The sequence below is a fragment of the Esox lucius genome, chromosome 23 (genome assembly GCF_011004845.1).
Source record: "Esox lucius isolate fEsoLuc1 chromosome 23, fEsoLuc1.pri, whole genome shotgun sequence".
In the NCBI taxonomy this organism is placed as follows: Eukaryota; Metazoa; Chordata; class Actinopteri; order Esociformes; family Esocidae; genus Esox; species Esox lucius.
Genome location: NC_047591.1, coordinates 17,162,149 through 17,184,766, shown reverse-complemented (window position 1 = coordinate 17,184,766; position 22,618 = coordinate 17,162,149). Strand labels below are relative to the sequence as shown.

The following is a 22,618-nucleotide window of genomic DNA, read 5'->3' as shown; positions in this document are numbered from 1 at the left end:
GGAACAAGCGTTGTATGATTGGAAACACTACATCTATTGTACGCTGGGGTTTCTCCCAGTTGGCAGCATGCATGATGTCCATCCCCTTAAGTCTCTCCGCCCTCATTTAAATAATAATATCAGCCCTGCACACTCCTCATTGGAATAATATTATCAGTCCTATACCCTCCTCATTTAAATAATATCAGCCCTGTACCTTCCTCATTTAAATAATATGAGCCCTGCACCCTCCTCATTTACATGATAATATCAGCCCTGTACCCTTCTCATTTAAATAATAATATCACCCCTGTACCTTCCTCATTTACATGATAATATCAGCCCTGTACCCTTCTCATTTAAATAATAATATCTTCCCTGTACCTTCCTCATTTACATGATAATATCAGCCCTGTACCCTTCTCATTTAAATAATAATATCAGCCCTGCACCCTCCTCATTTAAATAATATCAGCCCTGCACCCTCCTCATTTAAATAATATCAGCCCTGCACCCTCCTCATTTAAATAATATCAGCCCTGCACCCTCCTCATTTAAATAATATCAGCCCTGTACCCTTCTCTTTTAAATAATAATAACAGCCCTGTACCCTCCTCTTTTAAATAATAATATCAGCCCTGTACCCTCCTCATTTAAATAATATCAGCTCTGTACCCTCGCCATTTAGGTGTCGATAGCAGTTCTTTCTCACTTCTCATTTCCCAAGAGTCTCTCCTGGACGAAAGCAGCCGTCCCTGCTGTGAGGTTTTCTGTTTTATTCAACAGCTCTGACTGTGTTTTACCCCTTAGAGAGACAGTTCATTTGTGGTCTCTGACAGAGATCTGCATATTAAATGAAGACACATTTCAAAGGCGGGATGTATTAGAGGGTGGCGTTTTAATGCGCCCAGGGGACGGAGAAATGGTTGGGAGGAGAAGACAAATGCAAAGTCAGAGGTTAGCTAGCAATATGGAGCTGTAGTGAAAACCCCATGTGTGCTGCTTTGAAAGGCTTCCCCATGAAACATATGGAAGGCTCTCTGCACTTTCTCCTCCCTAGTCCTGCTCTGGTGAACTTGATCTATTTATCCCGGGATAGAGGATGTGTGCATATGAGTGTGTGTTGAAAAAAGACACGTTTCACCGCTTCACGCTAGGCTAGCCATTCCTCCGTGGCAGTTTCATGCCATACAGTGGCTGGTGACCTACTGTGGGGAAATGTAGACATGCCACTGCCTGCCTCTGACTAATGGGCCAATGGGAGAGACGAGAGACAGGTAACCACATTCCACTCATAGTCTGGAAAACATGGAGAGGGTATTGACATTAAACAAGACTTTAATCAAGACCAGAGGTCACATTAGCCTGCGTCTTTCTGTGTGTGCATATATCTGTTTGTCTCTCTGTCTGCCTGGTTCTTTCAATTTACCTGTCTGACTGTTTCTATAACTGTCTACATTGTTGCTTTATCTCTGCCTGACTGCTTTTTTTTCTTTCCGTCTTACTTTTATCTGTCTGTCTGTCTGGCGGTGTCAGAATAGTCAATGCTCAGAGTATATGTGGAAATACTCTACTGTGCAGACATATGGATATGTCATCTTAATTTTAACACTGTTGACAGACAAATAAATTCACAAATAAATTATGGAATTAACAGAAATGCTATTTTTACCGCTGGCCTTTGAATCTAAGCGGGGTCGGTACTAGTCAGTCCCAGGATGGGAGACTAGGCTGTGCTTGAAGTGTTGCAAAGCCAGTAGCAGGCATTCTTCCTGCTAGTCAAGAGACCAAATCCCCAATGACCCAGTGCAGTGAAGCAGACGTTGCCCTGCAGAATGTTAAATCGGTTCCCTGACTCTCTGTGGTGACTAAAGACCCCAAGGCATTGATTGTAAGAGTAGTGGAGTTAACCCCGTTGTCTTGGCTACATTTCCAGTCTGGCCTTCATGCCAGACTGGCTACCTAATCATCCCCAGCTTCCAAGTGGCCAATTCATCCCCTCCTCTCCCCTTGTAACTGTTCTCCAAGTCAGGACTGCAAATGAGGATGTACTGTTAGTCAACTTAGCCGGTAAAATAAAGGTTTAATAAGTACAAACTGCATTTATTATCCCATCCAAAAGCTGAAACTGGTGTAATGATTAAACCACCTTTAGAGGCAAATTCAAAGGGTCCAACCACACATAAAACATCAGAAACTTGGTTTGCTTTGGTCTTCACTATATAATGTAGGTGTTTAGTAACATGTCATGCTATTTCAGGAGACAATCCGTGCAATCATTGTGGGCAGTCCCACCAAGTTCACAGCATATCGAAAGACTCTCTAGGAGGTATAAGACCACTACAAATGGATCTGCTCATGCTCACAGTTTATGTGAAAGTCAAGTCATCAAACAAACTGTCAAAAATCCACTTAACAAACATTTTAATTAAATCAGGACTGAAGTCTACCAGGAAATGTCTGGGTGGTGAAGAACAAGACCACAGGATCAATGAGCTCTAGACACGAAGATAGAAATGTCTGTCCTATACCATATGTCATTTCTGGGGGAAAACTATGAATTGCACATAGTCCTGGAAGAATACACAATGATACAAATTGCTGTAGCCAGCCTGCAATCGAATGGCATGATTGGATGACTGAGGAAATGCCCTTAATCCTAAAGAAGGGTTATTTCCAGTGTTGTTTAGATCAAGTATCCATTCAATCATATAGGTAAAGGTATAACAAAACGAGTGTCCTTCCTCACACAGCACTTTCTAAGCACTGCAATTTCTAAAACTGTTTACAGGGGATTTGGATTTTGTTTGAATGAAACGACACAAGGAAATATGACATTTATTTCCACTGTGTGAACTCTGTCAAGCTTATCTTCTTTTTACTACGCATTCACTAGACTAGGTCTATTCATTGAAGATGATAAGCCTTTGATACCCACGATCCAACCCCCTCTCTGATCTCTACCTTCTAAACTACTCTCTGCTTATACTCAGCATGACCACGGTTTTGACTCACTGGACAGAACATCACAGGCGCAGAAGACGGATGGATGTCTGATTGAAACCAGTCACTAAATTTATATTTATGGTGGTACTGGCAAGTCTAGATATTTTAATGTGTGGGCTGGAGGAAAACTGGGGCCCATAGTTTTTTTTTTGGGGTTGAATCACAGTGTCAATACTATATGTGATCCTTATTTAGTTTATCGCCATTAACGTGTGTGGTATTTGAACCCAGTCACCCGTTGGGAGTGCATGTTAATGGACGCACATTACTTAGAACCAACATTTAGGATGATGAGGGTCCTCTGGCATTTCTGAGGGCCTCCAATTAATGCATTACGACAGGTTTCAAACAGTGTTTTTAAAATGGCAGTATATCCTGTGTTGAGGGTGTGTGTTGACAGAGACGTCACGTAGGTGGACATTTTGTCATGCTACTTAAAGGCGAATTCCTGTTCTTCACTGAACCGTGTTGGGTAATGATACATTTTCCATCTATCTCTCTGCCTTTCTCCCTTCTCAATCTGTTTTCTCTGTCAATCTCTTTCTCAAGGACAAACCTGCATGCGCGCGCGCACACACACCCACACACAAACACCCACACACAACCACAACCTGCGGGCGAGTGTGTCAGCCACCGGACGGTGCTCCTGTCCAGTCCCCTCTGGCCTTGTCGGTTGGCACTGAGTCTGCCACCCACGTCTGTCTAACAGACTTCCACCAGACACACACAAACAAGCAGGTGTTGGTAGAGTCCCGCGGCCTCGCGTCGGTGGGGGTGGATGTCTGACACGGCCGCCTTGCCTTGCAGTGGGCTTTGTTGCCCTATGCAAAGTTGTCGTTTTTTAACCGCCATGTCACCTGAACAGTTACAGGGCCAAGGAGAGGGGATTGATGGGCCAGTTGGGTGCTGGGGATGTTGGTATGAGGGCCAGATTAGAGAGGTAGCCAGGAAACGGAGTGTGGGCAGGGGGGGGGGTAGTGTTCAGCCTTGTAATGTCCCCGTCCAATACACCCTATGCACAGCAGTGTCCCCCCCGCTGATATAAAGACTAGTGGGTAGTAGCCTCTGGTCCCCCATTCAGTGGTGTGTTGCAGGTGATTGGGACCAGTTTCCTTATGGCCTGATTGGTTGCTTGTGTGCACTTTTACTGTTGTTATAGAAACGGTAATTATCTTACCTGTAGGTGGACCCTGAAGCTTGTGTGCGTTGTAAAACTATAGATCTGGGTTCCTGAGCATTCGCTGAGATTCGTTTGTAGCTCCAAAGGTTTGTTCCAGAAAAAGGGTGTGGGTGTCACCTACTTGAAAAGACGATTATCTTTTCTGGATCCCCTTACTCTAATAAAATAAGAAATATAATGTCTCCCACAGGAGACTGCATAGCCTCTAAATCAATCTGTGTTGAAGCAAGAGAGAATGAAAAGTTTTGCTTGGTTCCTTGGGGAGGCGGGCATTGAGCATAAAGAAAAACACTTCTATTAATATTTCACTTGTTCCCTTTCATGATGCCTCTTCATGATCCGGCCTTTTCTACCTAATCATAAGTCCACTAGTGCTGGTTTTACCTGACCAGTTGTCCCCCAAAATTAAATCGGAGCAGAGATTGCAGATGTCTGTGTCCATATGAATGTCACATGCAATGTTTCTGACATGGTTGACGCGATTTTTATGGAAGTTGGTAAAATAATTTGTCGTCATCAAGATCAGGCATTTGCAAAACGACATTTATTTCCTGAATGTTGAACTCAAAATGCTAGTTTTGAAAAGTCTCGCCCCTCACCCAACTGGACTTACAGACAGGAAATTCGGGGGATGCGTACATCTCTCTATTAGCAACCCATTTGCCGTAGAGGGTTTTGCTCCATTTAGAATAGTGTGCAAAAACACTTGACCTGCTGCAACTCTGGTGCTTCACTGGACTGTTCAACGCTGATTGGTCAATAAAGTAATCTGTTGGTCAATAAAGGCATCCGTTGTCGTTCTTGATTTGCATGGAAACATCTGGTCAGACTCCCACTTATCAGCCCTTCAGACCGGCATCACTCTGGTACTGGGTCTGAAGTGTCATGAAATGTACTGGGACAGTTTGGATTTGGCAGAAATCAGCAGAAGTGGCTTACGCTGCTGGAATTACATTTATAGATCCTGTTTCTTCACAGGAGGGCTTTGTCACAATTTTCTTGGTTTTTACTGCAGCTGTTGTGACTCTTACTAAAGTGGAGAATAGCAGAAATGTATTTGTAGTTAGATGTTTTGACCTGCACATTTATTACTCATAGCCCAGAGTAATTTGGAAGACCAATTCTTCTGGTGTTTTGGTCTGTGTGTGGGATTGTCCCTGGCAAACATTTCCTTGTATCTCTGTTTCACACTTGAGTTTTGCTTGTACAAACAAATACTCTTGCCTGCAGTGAATTACTTTCTTTAGTTACCCGGACAGCTCATTTCTCCATATTGAAGGTATGATTGCAGATTTTCCTGTTAGGGGTGCATTGATTTAGAAGATATGGTTTGGATGAGACCGTCAAAGGGTGCCATTTTCCAAGGGAAAGTTGTGTGAGGTAAACTTATCCAACACACACCCATATGATTAAGACCAAACCTGACCAAAGTTTCTAATCTTTATTAAAGTCTTGAACCAACCCTAGTTAATCTTTCTCAACATTTGCACAAGTTTTGGTGCACCTGATTCTTATTTCAGCAAATTTATATAATGGCATAAGTAGGAATGTATAAAATAGTTCTACACTATGAAATGACATTTTTTTTATTGCTAAATTGAGGTACCTTTGTCAATGATTGTGATTGGAATTTAGCTCAAATATCCATGTGTCCAGATATGTTAAAAACAAACAAGAGAATGCGTTGAAAAATCTAATTTATAAACGATGATCTACTCTACCACAAAGATAGATATATCTTAAATACTATAAGTACATTAGCATAGATTTATAATGAGGAATTCTTGTTCATAATCGGAGTGTCGAAGTTGACAAACATTTCAGTACAGAACATATGGTCCCACCTCTATCTCCTCTTTGAGAACATCTTATCTACAGTGGGGAGAACAAGTATTTGATACACTGCCGATTTTGCAGGTTTTCCTACTTACAAAGCATGTAGAGGTCTGTAATGTTTATCATAGGTACACTTCAACTGTGAGAGACAGAATCTAAAACCAAAATAAAGAAAATCACATTGTATGATTTTTTCATAATTATTTTGCATTTTATGGCATTACATAAGTATTTTTATCACCTACCAACCTGTAAGAATTCCGGCTCTCACAGACCTGTTAGTTATTCTTTAAGATGCCCTCCTGTTCTCCACTCATTACCTGTATTAACTGCACCTGTTTGAACTCGTTACCTGTATAAAAGACACCTGTCCACACACTTAATCAAACAGACTCTAACCTCTCCACAATGGCCAAGACCAGAGAGCTGTGTAAGGACATCAGGGATAGAATTGTAGACCTGCACAAAGCTGGGATGGGCTACAGGTCAAGATGACGGTCAATCTCCCTCTGTCTGTGGCTCCATGCAAGATCTCACCTCGTGGGGCATCAATGATCATGAGGAAGGTGAGGGATCAGCCCAGAACTACACAGCAGGACCTGGTCAATGACCTGAAGAGACCTGGGACCACAGTCTCAAAGAAAACCATTAGTAACACACTACGCCGTCATGGATTAAAATCCTGCAGGGCACGCAAGGTCCCCCTGCTCAAGCCAGCGCATGTCCAGGCCCGTCTGAAGTTTTCCAATGACCATCTGGATGATCCAGAGGAGGAATGGGAGAAGGTCATGTGGTCTGATGAGACAAAAATAGAGCTTTTTGGTCTAAACTCCACTCGCCGTGTTTGGAGGAAGAAGAAGGATGAGCACAACCCCAAGAAGACCATTCCAACCGTGAAGCATGGAGGTGGAAACATTCTTTGGGGATGCTTTTCTGCAAAGGGGACAGGATGACTGCACCATATTGAGGGGAGGATGGATGGGGCCATGTATCGCGAGATCTTGGCCAACAAACTCCTTCCCTCAGTAAGAGCATTGAAGATGGGTCGTGGCTGGGTCTTCCAGCATGACAACGACCCGAAACACACAGCCAGGACAACTAAGGAGTGGCTCCGTAAGAAGCATCTCAAGGTCCTGGAGTGGCCTAGCCAGTCTCCAAACCTGAACCCAATAGGTCTGTATGGAGGAGTGGGCCAAAATCTTTACCTGGTCAAGAACTACAGAAAACATATGATCTCTGTAATTGCAAACAAAGGTTTCTGTTCCAAATATTAAGTTCTGCTTTTCTGATGTATCAAAAATGTATGTCATGCAATAAAATGCAAATTAATTACTTAAAAATCATACAATGTGATTTTCTGCTTTTTTGTTTTAGATTTCGTCACTCACAGTTGAAAGTACATATGATGAAAATTACAGACTTCTACATGCTTTGTAAGTGGGAAAACCTGCAAAATCGGCAATGTATCAAATATACCCACTGTATATTACGGCCCATCCCCAATTAAACTTTAAATTAAACGTAACAGCTTGTAGAAAAATGACCCACTCTAAGTTTCAGGCAGAAACTTCAACTTTACATAATTAAAGTGCTGTATGAGAAATTGTACAATTAAAGTCTGTTCTGTAGAACTGCAGGCGAAAGTAATGTTTGATTCATAACCGCTCTGATGGGAGCAGCCAGGCACAGAAAAGGCGGAGGGAAAAAATTAAGATTTCACAATTACATGAAATCTATATTTCATACAATTAGAGGCTTTGTGTGGCTGAAAAAACCCATACGGCAAAGTTGGGGTGTTCTAAGCTCAATATTAATATATACCTTCTATTCAGGCTCTGAATTGGCTTAGGGTCACAAAGAGGGAGAGAGGCAAAGTGTCTGGTGCGTGCGTGCGTGCGTGAACATGCAAAGAGATAGCGTCAGAGTATCGGGCCAGATTGCCTGTAAAAACAAGCCATGGTACCGAAGGAGCAGATACCCATGAGGCTGCTGGTGTATTTACTGCAGAACAGTTGTCGAGCCCATGACATTCCGGATGGATTACAGGCCCTCCCCTTCAACCCCCTGCAGACAAACATACACATACCTCCCAATAGCTTTGGTAATTGACCCCTCTTTTGTCCCCTCTGCCTCTCATTTCTTCTACTATTCCCAGTCCCTCTACACATGGCTGTTTTCCTCTGTAACCTACTGTGGGAATGTATTTAAACTCACTATTGCAACACAACTGATGACTTGGGGGGATTTTCTTCACATTGAGGAGTACAATTAGCTTTTGGTTTAGAGAGACATGCCTGCTTAATACTTCCCAACTGAATACCCCCAGTAGCAGTATACCACGTTTTATTTAAATTTCACACGCCGTGTGTCCCAAATGGCACCTTATGTCCTTCATAGTGCACTACTTTGCGTCAGGACATGTTGGGAATAAGGTGCCATTTGAGTCTTCCACCAACCATTGGCTAACGCTATAACTGCGTTCAACGCATAAATACGCCTCAAAAAAGGTGTGCATTAGAAGACATTATAGGGTTTTAATGTGATATATGTTCCTGTTGCTTGGCTTAAACTTCAGGAAGGTTGCTCCGGCTGTTTGATGGAAACAGATGGCCGAAGACGGCCGTTGTTGCCAGTTGTTTCAGTTTAGTTACCGATATGATGGTATTATAGGCCTACTTCAGAGTGTTTTACTTCACAAGTTGCATTCGTATTGGGGGTATTTTAAAATTCTTATCTTTCTATTGTTGTCATGCTTGTGCTTCCCCTTTGGTGTAAGGCTGCTTGCCTGGAGCTAACTAGCACGCACGGGCACGCGCACACCTTGATAACACGCCGACATGCACTCCCCCAACTGCCCTTAGAACTTGATTTATGAGCCTCACCGCACCCCGTAGCTAGTGCTGACCTCCTCTTGTGTCCAGGGGGTCAGCACCAGGACACCAGGGGTGGTCAGTCAGGCACTCTTAAGCCTAGCCTGGGTGCCAGTCTCATCTATTTGAATGTTAGATGCTGTATAATCAACAGACTACTTTAGGGCCAGGTGATAGAAGGTGCAGGGTTGGTTCTAATGGGACCCCCGTTGTTCCCTCCTGTCGCCCACCACCGAGAAGCTTTTACCTCAGCCGAGCGCTGGCGTTATTGTGGCCAAAGTGGCTGAATCCTGGCCCTAGCATTCCAACAACGGCCCAGGGTTCCGCGGAGGGTTGCAAATCGTCCGAGGTTGAGTGGGCGGGACATTGGACAGGGCTGCCTCGTCACGCTCTAGAGATTCCTTTATCTTTTCCTTTTCCATGTATTTTTCCCAGGTATTTATGCCTGAGATCGCAATCTCATTTTCAGCACCGATGACCTGAGAGAAATTGAGGTTAACTGCCTTGCTCAGGGACAGGATGATTTTACCTCACCTTACTGGTTTGGGGATTCAATCTAGCAAACTGGTCAAATGCTCTAACCACTAGGTTACCCTGCCATCTCTAGCGCTATGTCAAGGCTCTACGTGATCATGGTTGCTGGCCAGAGAATTTGCTCTCCTCCAGCCATGTGTACTGTAAGTACTGGCCAATATTTTCCAGCTGAGCGAGCAGTTTGGTTAGAATCTGAAAGACATGATGAGGTCCTGTGGATTTGCAGCAAGGAGGAATGGCAATAATTGCATATTGGACATCATAAAACTGGGAGGGGACAGGGGCGAAAATTGAGGTAACACTTTTTATTTTTGGTTTTAGCATAGTGTAGGCCTATTGCAGGAATCGTTCAAAGGGACATTGAAGCAATTTGTGTTGAGATCCAGCTCCACTAGCAACCTTTGAAATAGGCCCCCAGATCCTAAAGGATTGACTGCCTCACAGCAAGTGGAGTGCTTCTTGGGATGTGAACGTTCCGTCAGGGGGTGGGATCCGAATCTGCTGAGTCATGACTGACAGCTGGCGAGCCTCTATAAAATCGCAACATTCCTGTGGCCAACCATTAAGGGTGACCTCATTGATCTACGTCGGCTTGTCAAGTGCAGCATCCCTCAGAGTTTTAACTGTGTGTCCAATCTTGGCCAACTCACTAAATTTGATTAATGGGTGGTTTTCTTATGCCCAATCCCTACTCAGAATCTTAGTGGATATAATGCATGAGTAAAAGGGAAAAAGACACACACACACACACACACAAAATGAAGATTTTGCCCTTAGGTGCAGCACAGCTGTCAAGTCTGTGTGAAAGTGTGGAGAATTCAGACTAACCCTGATTCCTTGGTGTCCTGTTTTGGAGTGCTCAAAGTGATGGGAGCAGAGAAATCTTGAGGAGGACTAAGTCACGTTAGCCCCCCCCCCCCAATCTAAGCCCCTCTTTCTTTTTAGTCAACTCCCTACACATTGTGTTCTCTCTCTCTCTACATCACCCCCCCTCTTTCTCTGGGAGTTGGAGCCAACAGGTTGCGGCAGCTCCACACACCCCTACTCTAACTTTAACATTACAGTACAGGAGCTCTGGGGCGAAGCGTGTGTCTCATTCATTCACTCCCTATCCACTCACTAACAAACACAATTTACCTGTTACGGATTACAATACCATTCAATCCTGGATTCAGTCCTATCACCTGTGGGCACTTCTGAACCTCTTCACAGGGATTTTGCTCTCTCACAACCTGGCCACCTGGAAATAACTGCAGAAGCTCCAGTTACCTGAAAAAAGTTGCCAGATAGGATGTTGGCAGTCCCTGTAGAGGTAAGTGAGAAGTTTGTAAGGCTTTTAGGGGCTCAGTGAGTGGACCTGTTATTTTCACTGTCTCTCACTTAGCACTCTCTTCCCAGGATTATGCACTACTTTTTACTAAAACAGTAGTACAATAAACTGTATTTAGAAAATGGTGTCATTTGGGAAATGAGCACTTTACCTAAAGTTAACACCCAGCTAAAGACGTTTATAGAAAGCTGCTGTATGATATATTCTGCCCAGAGACACAGCCGAGCCAAGCTCCAGCACCACTCTGGACTGGGGCCAATGCCTTTATACTGGAGATAACTATTGTAATAGTACCTTTCTCTCTCTAACCTCCTCTCCTTCTCATCTCTGAGGCAATTGTGGAACACATTTGGAAACTATTATTTTCTGAACGCGTCGTTTCGCTCAATGTCGTTTTCAAAGCTGTGAGTGGTTGAGGGAGGTCACTGAAGCCAAACAAGCGGAGTCTAAGGCAACTCAAAGAGTATGCAGAGGGGCTCTAAATATTATTAAATGTGTTTGAAGAGCCTCTCCCCACACTTTAAGTTCAGGAATGCATTTAGAGTTTTTAGGGTCCCTATGTGCAACATTAATCATGCTTTTAAACATTGTTAGAGAAGTGTAATGTGCATTATGGTACAGCCAAACTGACCAGTATGGAACAGATACCAAATGAGAACTTATTGGTTTTGGTCTGTGCTCATGCTGCTTTTTTCTAGTTGGTCTGTGCTAGTGTTGCTCTTTTCTAATTGATGCATGCTAATCCTGGTCTTTTCTGTTTGGGCTCTGCTTGTGCTTCTCCTTTCTTATTGGTCTGTGCTCATGCTACTCTTTTCTGATTGGTCTTTGCTCGTGCTACCCTTTTCTAGTTGGTGTCTGTCTCTGAGTGATGCTTTTTTCCAATTGGCTAAACTATCCGTTTGACTTTCAAAAGTGTATCTGAACTCATCTGAACTTTTTGTCTGTGAAAGTGCCTGGATATTTTCTGAATGGGAATTCGTCATCCCAGCTATGGAAACCACAGATAAACTCAACGAGACAGTGAGGTCACATCCTTAAAGCAAATGACCTGCTCTGTGCAGCTGATGCCGTATCCACACAGACACTGCTATGTCCCGGTACCTGTGATAGACACACCAGTTGGACATGAAGATCACTGTTGTTTGTGAGAGGATGACAGTGATTTGATAAAATGTAATACCATAGTACCACATTACTCTTTGAAAAAACTGTGTTGTGCATGTGTGTGTGTGTATGTTTGCTCATGCGCGTGGCATCTGCATTCCTGTGCATGGTTATTGCATATGCACATGATACTACATATCCTAATGAAATATGGGAATCACACAGGGTGCTATACCTTGGGGCAGTTTGTGTGTGTGCATGCGTAAAGGCGTGTTTTCACTATTTGTCTGTACACACACACACACACACACGTATACACCCACTGTGTGTGTGTGTGTGTGCCTTTTCACTGCTCCCAATTTCACACCTACAGGGATAATCCTCTGTGAAGTAGAAAAGACATTATGTAGAAATAGCTGACATGTGGTTGGACTTGTAGTGCATGAAGTACCAAATCGACAGAGAGAGGGGAAGAAAGCGAGAGAGTGATGGAAAGGGGGAGGGGGGCTGGAGTGAGAGGGAGCTAGAAAGAGAGAGGGGTGGAGGGGTGTGGAAAGAGAAAGAGAGGGAATGAAAGAAAGAAAGCAGGAGAGGGAGATCAATTCGACGAGATGGGCGGAGAGATTGCGTGGCAGAGAGTTAAAGGTTTGGATCCGCTGTCTTTAATCCTCTCTGAGCTGTAATACACCAACAGGGTCAGACAGACACAATATCCTCTCCACTACGGAGGTGAGACTGCCAGGCTGGGCCCAGCTGATTGCATTGTGGGAGTGTTGCAGGGATGTTGTCAAAGGTTGCTGAGTGCTGCTGACCTGTTTGTGGGTGTAGACTCTACAGAAATGTCCCCTCTGCGTTTTTAGAGAGAGGCCTGGCCTATTGCTGATTAAAAGGCCTAAGATCAAAAGTTAATAGAAGTTTACAGCCCTTGCTTTTTGCAGTAACATATTTGCAGTGAAGGGCATTCAAGTGCTTTGATGTATTTAAAATGAGCTTGAATTAGCCAGGAATGTTTGTCAGGACCATATTATTTTGTTATTTACTTGTCATTTTCTCAGCTTACCTCAAATATTAGGTCTATTCTAGTTTCACAAGTGAAGTTGAAATTAGTTGCTAGTCCAACTGACTAACATTGTGGGCCTGACTCCTGAAAGGGGACATTTTTTATTACCTTTCTGACCTCAAGGAAAATGATTTTGTGTAGAATTCCTGATGTATTTCCAGTCTGGGGAAGTAGAGACTGGCATACCTGGTTGTTACCACAGCAACCTATGATTAGAACATAACTCTGTTTTGAGATCCGCTGGTTTCAGTAGATGACTCGTACAAAACAAGCTTCTCTGAACATTTAGTAAAACCAACCCCCAGAAAAGCATGTTCTATTGAGACTTTTGAGTATGATAGCAAATTAATGTTTGATATACATGTTTGTTGTGGGGCAATTGATTTCTACTGGCAGTCGTAGTTGTTAGTGGTGGTGGTAGTTATTACTAGTTGAGTAGTTGTTGTAGTAGTAGTAGGTGGTGGTACTGTAGTAGTGACAGTAGTAGTAGCTGTTAAAAAAGGTGTCTGTCAGGTACAATAATGTTATAAACTCACCACTTAATTCATTTTTATTGACATAATTCACTCCGTTCATCTCAATTCTTTCCTCCAGCAGGTCCCCTGTGCTCTAAAAAACTGTGCTGGTCTGCCGAACCTTGACAACTTTAGATTAGCTAGGTGGTGAAGTGTTCAGGTCTAGGGACAGAGTTAGTCATCAAGCCAGTTCACCAAGCCATATCCTGTAAACCACATTCCATCAGACCCCCCCCCCTCCGCACGCACGCACGTGCACGCACACTAACCCTACCGTGGCTTGTGACTATGACAGGCCGATGTCAGGTGAGCTTCTACACTGTCTAGTGAAGTACCCATGCTCATAGAGCCGAATACAAGCAGGGGCAGGACTCTTCTTGGTATGTCAATGAAGAGGTGTTTTGTAGCTTTTGGCTATTCAGTGTAACCCCATAGATGCATTCTCACTTCCATCTGAGTGGCTTTAAACTCAAAGTGTCTCTCAAACTATTGTGTATCCTGCCGGTTATTACCAGGGCTTTGCTGCTGTGAATACGACAAGAGGGATCAATGTTAGGATATCATGTTGATCTGCAGCTGATCTGATGTTGATTTATGGTTTTGAGAGGTGATTGGATGACTATGTGTTGAAGGTGGAGTGGATGTTGGGTGGAGGGTTGATGAGGGATGAGGGATGAGGGATGGGACTGGAGGGTTGAGGGGTGATGGAGGTAGGTGGAGTTGGAGTTTGTCTTTATTAGTGTGTGGCAGTTAAACAAAGAGAGGCGTCACACCCACACTACACCTGGGGAGAGGTAAACCGACAGAGAGAATATAAAACCTACTAATCACCCATACCTAACACTGCTACTGCACATTCTCACCTTCTTCTGTTGACCTTTTCATTGCATCTTAAGCGTTGCTTTTCAAAAGCACTTTTTATGTCACGCCAGTAAAGCAGTTTGAGAATTACTTTTGGCCTGAAATGTCGAGCTAAAACCTCTTGCCTTGAGGGTTCACTCCTTTGGTCTCCATGGCCTGGAATGCTGTGTGTGTGTGTGTGTGTGTGTGGGTGGGTGTAGGTGTGGGTGTGTATGTGTAAATGTGTCATCCTCATTCAGAGCACATTTACCTTCATAGACAATAATATTCATCCTCATTCAGAGCACATTTAACTTTATAGACAATAATATTCATCCTCATTCAGAGCCCATATACCTTTATATACTGTAATACTCAGTAATAGGTTGATATTGGATGCACATTTTGTCTGTGCATGCACACACACACACACGCACGCACCCAGGAAACTGTTAGCTATGGGGTCTTAGCCTTGCTCAAGGGTTAATCAGATCTGCTGTGAATTTGTTCACCTTTACAGATTGTGTTGACTCGAAAATGCAAAATGTGGGGTTACTGATCAGATGCTGTAGTTCTGGTCAGGCTACCTGTTACCCCTGCTATTCTAGTCTGGGGGTCATTAGCAAGCTAGGTTGTCCCCCAAGACTTCGAGGGTACCTTTCCAGTTCTTTAGTATATTAATATTGTTTTTCATTTAGCCCGGAGCTGTCAACATTCTCCACTGTAACAACCATGGCATTGAAATGTGTTGTTGACGGGGAAATATTCATGGACATGTGCACAAATAGGAACCATGCTGTTAAGACTTGATCATGCTGCGTCTTCAGAAATGAACATTCATTATGGCTCCAGCAGGATTAAGCAGCCCTGGTCCTGGAGTGCCACAGGCACTTTGTTTTTTTGATTTAACCAACCTGGAAGGCCAGGTGTGTTTCATTTAGTCAATCACTGATCAGATCAATTAACTAAGTGTCTCTGTGTGGTGCTTTGTTGGGAGCTGCGGTACCTCCAACACTTGATTTAGTTTAGTTTGCCTGTAATGTCTTTTTGGTTGCGTCGCGCCCCAGGAAGACGAGCAGTCACTGATGAAGATCCAAATGCGCTAACCGACAGTGTGATTGCAGGGTTCAGCTGCATAAGTCCCAACTCCTGATGGGAGCCCGTAGTGTTATCGATTTAACTTCTTGGACATCGTGTATACTTGTAGTAACGAACTATATAGCATTTCGGCATAGACAGGTTAGGTTAGAAATGTGGGTTAAGAGACTGATGAGAGGGATAAAGGTTCGGAGGTCAAGCCTGGGTTTCCAGGGGCATCAACAACACTGTGTACATTATACTGACATGAGGGTGCTGTGGGTTTTATTAATGCATGGGGTTCATACAGAACTGTTTGTAACTGATGCTAGTCTGAATAACCCTTGGTCATGTTTCGCTGTGCTGCTTTCAGAAACAAGAAAAGAGGTGTTGCTTTGATTGAAGAGTGGAGCAGTTGGAGATCTGTTGAAAAGGGAATCAGGAAGAGAGAAGAGAAGGACAGATTATGGGCCACTCCTGCTTCTGGATCTTTCTGGTGTCCATGTCTCTGTCTCACCAGGTGGTCACTGCACAGCCTGAAGGTACTGTAAGTCCAACTGTACGTCGCTCTGGGTAAAAGCTTCTGCTGAGTGATTCGGATGTGAATGGATTTAATGGATCCAATTTTCCTTCCTGTTCTCTAGACTGAAATCACTCTCTCATTCTTTGTCTGTGTCTCATGCCCTCCGTCTCTCTTGTTCCCTCAGTTGCTCTCTCGCTTTTGCTTATTCTGTTTCAACCATCATATCTGCCTTTATCTCTCTCCACCCCCATACCCGTTCCCCTTTTAATCTCTCTTTCTCCTTTCCCATCTCTGTCTCCCTCCATCCTCGCCCCTCTCTCCTTACCCCATCTCTAAACTTCTCTATCCTACTTTTTTTTAAAAAGTCGTACAAAATAAACTCCAGAACACATAAAAACAGATGTATTAGAACCCCAAGTCTAGACCCAAGTTGTAAATGTTCCTGTCTGTCAGACAGCAGTGGATCCCAGGAGTCTCCCAGATGTTCAGAACCCTTCTGACTGAAGGTGGAGGAGGGAAACCGTCTGGCTCTCTGTCTGCATACTTCCACCTGGCGGGAACGTGCCCCGGACATGTGGGCGTTTTTTAGTGCTGCGTTGGTCTGGGACAGATGTCCCCCTTCCTACCAGTTTGTGTGTTGAGCTTGTTGCGTTACCAAAGAAAATCTGTGGTAGCATGCGTGTCCAATACTAACCTCTGTGCGTGTGTTTGTGCCATGCAGACAGAAGTAGTAACACCCTATGAAATTCTAAATCATTAGGCTGGAAGAGATGATGGCTCAATCCGTCTAAAATGCACATTCCATGCTGATCAGAATTGGGTGATACTTTTAGTTTGTAATCTGATTGGCGGAGAGGCAACATATTACCACTGCCAACAACCTTGTCAATAGCCTGTTCTGGCTCAACTGCTGGCGATCTCCTCACCAAACATTCTGAAACCTGAGAAAGCAATAGAAAGATGGGGAAAGGATGATCTGACTTTTGGTATCATTTATCATTTCTGACATCATCTCCCACCTGTAAGGCTGGGGCACAATTAGCCTGGGGTCCGAGGTGCTAGTGACCTGGGTTCCAGGCTCAGTCACGTTACATCCTGAATGTGTTGCCGCAGCCCACTTCACTTTGATTCTCAGCGTACAGTGATGGCTAACAGCTTTATTTTTAGATGGCCGTAATTCATACCCCAACGTGATTTAAGTCTTATGTGAGATTTGACGCATTTCAATCATTTTTAAGTGGTCCCTCAGGCACTAACTCTGTTTAGTTTCCCCTCATAATTAAATGTCGATGCTGTGCAGGTGTAAATGTAAAAAATACACTAACTGTCATTTGTCCTGAGCTGGCTGGCAGCTGTGTTGAAGCTATAGCAACAACAAAAAAGACCATACAGTGGAAAGTTATTTTTGGACAAACAATAGCCAGTGTTTGTTTGGTTTTGGCAAGGATTTGGGCGTGATGGTAGAACCTAGTGAATTAACAGCAAATGTAGTACTGATGGGTGACGCTGTCTTTGTTGGAAGAGAACATGCTGGGCAAAAGTATCTCTCAGGCGGTAAATGTCCGCGGTGGAATTGAAAGCTGCGCCTTAAGGGTCTGCCTGCCTGCTAACTGCAAGTTTGTCTTAGTTGTGTGTGTACGATACACAAGTCGATGCGCACAGCAAAATAATTAATTGTAGAGTTCAGCTAAATAGTGTAAAACTATTCAAATAAACATGTCCTGTCTTAGACCTGATCTACTGTATGTCAGTACAAAATCCTATTACTTTGATTCATTCTGATAACGACAGGCCACCGTATTTGTCGCTCTGTCCGTCTGTTGCTGACTCTATGCTGAGGTTTTCTAAAAGTTAAATATCTCTGCGTGGAGTGCAAAAAGTTTACACTAAATATTCTACGAAACTAATGGAATACCTTTCTGTGGCCTGGGTTGGTTTGCTGCCTTCACGAAGCTTGACACAGGAATCGTGCTTGGCGCCAACTCGCTCTGTCGTTTCCTGCGACCTGTGAACGTTTTCATTTCAGCCGTGGAGTTCATTACATGGCATTGTGGGCAGAGCCAGTGAAGGCAGTTTGCCGTTGTAGTCTCCCAAAAGGGTCCCTGTGATATTCTACCTCAGGGGAATGGAGGGCACATATACATTTCCCCCCAGAATGATCAGCACTGTCTGTAAAGATGGTCAAAAAGACTGTTATTCATCCGCTTAAATTTAAACAGAAAATAATCAGAGAAATCAATTCTGCAATTAATGTACACATTTTCAACAGAGAATAATCCTAAAAAATGTCGACCTCTAAAGTAGTAATCTGTGAATATCTCCACAGTTAGGGCAATCATTCCTTTGTTTGAATTCAACTAAAGCTTTCGTGAACCTGACGTTTAAGATCAAGCTGATGAATTACAATGACCTGTTTTGATCACCTTAACCAAGAGGGGCAGTATTCTAGAGGGCTATGTGTTTGTGACCAGGTGCAGAGTTTGGCCTGCGTAGAGCTGGGGCATACAGACTGTCACCCCACTGAATCCTGGGATGGCAGCCAAGGATGAAAGAGGAAAGAAAATCAAGGATTTGGTATAACAAAGAGACATTTAGGTATCACTATGAAGAGGCTGAGGTATCACTATGGAGAGGCTGAGGTATTGCTATGGAGAGGATGAGGTATCGCTATGGAGAGGCTGAGGTATCGCTATGGTGAGGCTGAGGTATCGCTATGGTGAGGCTGAGGTATCGCTATGGAGAAGCTGAGGTATCGCTATGGAGAAGCTGAGGTATCGCTGTGGAGAAGCTGAGGTATCGCTATGGAGCGGCTGAGTTATCGCTATGGAGAGGCTGAGGTATCGCTATGGTGAGGCTGAGGTATCGCTATGGTGAGGCTGAGGTATCGCTATGGAGAAGCTGAGGTATCGCTATGGAGAAGCTGAGGTATCGCTGTGGAGAAGCTGAGGTATCGCTATGGAGCGGCTGAGTTATCGCTATGGAGAGGTTGAGGTATCGCTATGGGTAGGCTGAGTTATTGCTCTGGAGGCTGAGGTATCGCTCTAGAGGCTGAGGCATCGCTATGGAGGCTGAGCTATAACTAAAGGCATGTAGGTATTACAATGGAAGGTTGAGGTATCACTATATAGAGACAAGGGTGTTACTGTAGAGAGACTGAGTTATGGCTGTAGAGACTGGGGTATTACTGTGGTGAGATGGAGGTATCACTATAAAGCACAATAATTGCTCCTCATCTTCTAGTCACACTTGGCATCTAAATCTATGCCCCTGCAATGTTGTGTGTTGCATATGTAATACGGGGGCTGAAGACAGGGAGAGGAAGTGTGTGTTTGTGGGGAGACTTCACATGGTGTGTGGGTCCTTCTGTTACTATACATGTGAGGGCTATAAGTTCCTGCAAGGAGAGTAAAACAAGTCTACCCTGTGTTGGCGTTTTGCCCATCCCCATGAGAAAACACTGCGTGCTCGTGTGTTTTCATGCATGCGTGTGCACTGGCACGTATTTGAATACACAACTGTGCAAACGTGTGCAAATGTCTGTGTTTATGCAGAGACCCACGCAGCTGCCCGGTGTGTCTGAGAAAACATGGGCCGGGTCTCAATTTGTCCTGCTGGTCTGGTCATTCTAAGTGTTTCTCATTGCTGTACTAAAGTTTTATCGGTGGAGTGCTCAGAATATTGATGGCCTCAACGCCTCACTTGTGTGCTATTAAAGATTCATAAAAGCCTTGGGGTGTGCTGACTGTGACAGCAGGTTGACCACAACAATGCAGAACATGCAGAGACAATGTTTGATGGGATTGCACTGCCACCTAGTGGTACGACGCGGAAACACTGAATGTAAAGTGAGGGTGAAGTTGTCCCCAGGGGCCAGTTTTTTAAAAGCTTTACCTGGATTTTCATCTGTCCAATATAATTAAATGAATAGAGATAGGAACAAAGGTCTATTCAAATCAATTATTCATCCTTTCTGTTCTATTTATATGCATTTATTCTTGTCCAATTACCGCCCGCCCCCACACACCTACAGACACCCAAACACAGATACACTAATCTGCAATATGTGTTTGATGTCAGTACAGACGGCTGTTCATCTGAGGCCACGTCATGCCCTGTATTGGCATGACGATGTGCTCCCAGAGGATGGGCTGTTTGACTTTTGCCTTTCCCTTTGGTGTTTTTAGCTTCGTATAACTGGTCCCCTTTAAGTCGTTAACCCTTCTCTATCCCCTCTTCTGCCCACAGCATGTCGGACGGCAGGGCCTGCTGACATTGTTTTCCTGGTGGATGAGTCTTGGAGTGTGGGCCAGGCCAGCTTTTCCCTGGTTAAAGACTTCATCTCTGCCATCATTAACTCTTTCCAGGATAGTGTCGTGGGGGCTGAGGGAGTTCGCTTTGGGGTCACCGTCTACGGAGACATACCTAGGTGACTGTGGCTCTCAACAAAGGAAGACCTTCAAGAAACCGTCATTTCAGTTTCTTAACAAATCAGCTGCCAACCCTAAATCCTCAAGTAGTCCTGTTTAGGTGTTTTGAACCTTGTGATCTTTGCCTCTGGTTACATGTATCTTCAGTGAGTGGCACAGGCTGCATTTAGACAAACTACCCTATTTTGAGCTATCATTTTCAGAGCCAATCTGATTGGTCAAAATAATGTACAAAAAAATATAATAATTGGGCTACCTCTGTAAACAGCCATTTCACAGGGACCTAATTACATAGGTTTCTGGACTGAGTCTGTCTGGACCAAAGCTCTGGTCCTAATCACAGAGGCTTCTTGTGTCTCCAGGATGCGCATTGCTCTGACAGACTACAGCAGTCTAGACGAGGTTCTGAGCGCAGTGATGGAACTCCCCTTTGAAGGCGGGGCCAGCCGGACAGGCGACGCCCTCCAGTTCTTGGTGGATTACGTCTTCAGCACAGCAATCGCCAGGGACAACACCCCAAAGGTAGAGGATTGTGCGTCTTAGAAAATTCCAGTTTTATTCCTGTTATCATTACATTATCATTCCTGAATCATCATCATTACATTACCATTCCTGAATCATCATCATTACATTATCATTCCTAAATCAGTTCAGTATTATTATTCCTAGGTCATTATTCTTATGCAGTGTTGTTCCACCAGTCCTATGCCATTCCTATAGCATTCATACCTGAATGTCATTGCAATATCGGTCATATACTCAAACTGTATCATATCTCTATCATTCTTATATCGCACCTATACAATTCCAATTTCATTGCTATATAATTCCTATTCATTACCAGATCATTCTATTATCATTGCTTTATCATTTGTATGTCATTCCTTCATCAATGCTATATCATCTCTTTATCATTACTATATCATTGTGTATCATTACTATAACAGTGCACGTGCACCGAACAATGAACATGTCCAGACTGTCTAAACTCAGCAAAAGTAATGAATGACCTGAAATTATTGGACAGGTTCAGGTAAATTGGCCCTTGCCTCCTATGGGTCGGATGGAATCTTCTCCACATTGCTAACGACTAGCCAGTCTTTTCTCATCAATGCAGGTAAGGTTCAGGGGCTAGGGAGTAGGAGCTTGGCTTGATTTGGAATTCAGCAACTGCCCTTCTCCTTGAAGTGTTTCTGAGGCCTGTCCCCGCTGCACCCTCCTGGACTTTGACGGATCATTAGGATTCTCTGCAGACATGCTCACCTCTTCCACTGCAGCTCACACGCACACTGCAGCTCACACGCACACGGAAGCACGCCCGTAGAAGCGCACCCGCGCACTGCGAGTCATTCCGAAGTGCACCTGGCGTGGTTCGAGAGGGTGAAATGGATAAGGCGGACACATTGGATTTCGGCTGCGTGAAGGCTGAGCGCACACCCCTCGTGGTCACCCCAGGTGCATGCTGATGTGTTCTCACCCAGCGCCTCCCTTCAAACCCCTTCAAATCCCCCACCGATTGGAGCCTGAACTTTCAATGAACTGCTGTTCATTCTCCATATACCGGAGAGTTATCATTCTGCTGCGTTTTAAGTCGTAGCCTGTGTTCCTGCATTATGCATGCAATTATGAGTTCAAACATGCCAAGGGTCTCTAAGGACGGGCCTTGTTCTTCTCTCTCATGGTCCTCCATTTTGGATTCCAAATGTGGCCATGTCTATTATGGCTGGTTCTAAGCTGATGTGTTTCACCTCTGAAAATGTTTTTTGTTTTGTTTTATCCTTTCAGGATGGATTTCATGTGTCAAGCTCAGCGTGTTTGTATACCGCTTTAGAGAAGACACAATCCAGGAATGCAGATTGCAGCGCTATATATTTGGCAAAATTGTAACATAGAAATATTTGAACTGGGTTTTCTATGTTGTCTGCAGATTGTGGTTCTGATCACAAACGGCCGTTCAGATGATCGGGTGGATGGGCCGGCGAAGGCTGTGGCAGACGGTGGAATCTCTGTCTATGCAGTGGGTGAGTCCTTTACTTAGGGATGGTACAGTCTGTTCACATCACTGAAACATATTGGTCATTTTATCTGCCTTCGCTTTATGCAGTTTCTGAGCTGAAACATCCATGTGGTATTCATGGAATGTCATTTTAGGTGTGTGTGTGTGTGTGTGTGTGTCTGTGTGTGTGTGTGTGTCCTTTTACATCCATCAATGATTGTAGGTAATGTGTGTATCAGCTATGGTGCCAATCTTGTCCAAGTGCAAATACTTTATATGTACCTAAAATGCTGTAAATTAAAGATTACTTTTCTTTTTTTTAATTATGGGAACTGTATTAG

General features: G+C 44.0%; 1 protein-coding gene across 3 annotated transcripts in view; it reads left to right on the top strand.

Annotated features, from left to right (window-relative positions):
* The first annotated feature begins 10,620 nt into the window (after window positions 1–10,620).
* The window catches only part of col7a1l (collagen type VII alpha 1-like), a 68,693-nt gene continuing 56,695 nt past the window's right edge, over window positions 10,621–22,618 (top strand). For all 3 annotated transcript variants that reach the window (XR_003777868.2, XM_034290125.1, XM_034290124.1), the window contains exons 1-5: window positions 10,621–10,717; window positions 15,705–15,873; window positions 20,100–20,280; window positions 20,644–20,803; window positions 22,209–22,302. Coding sequence is in view for 2 of the 3 variants with exons in the window: in XM_034290125.1 (XP_034146016.1) it covers window positions 15,798–15,873; window positions 20,100–20,280; window positions 20,644–20,803; window positions 22,209–22,302 (511 nt within the window). In the remaining variant the exon portion in view is untranslated. The remainder of the gene's footprint in view (window positions 10,718–15,704; window positions 15,874–20,099; window positions 20,281–20,643; window positions 20,804–22,208; window positions 22,303–22,618) is intronic.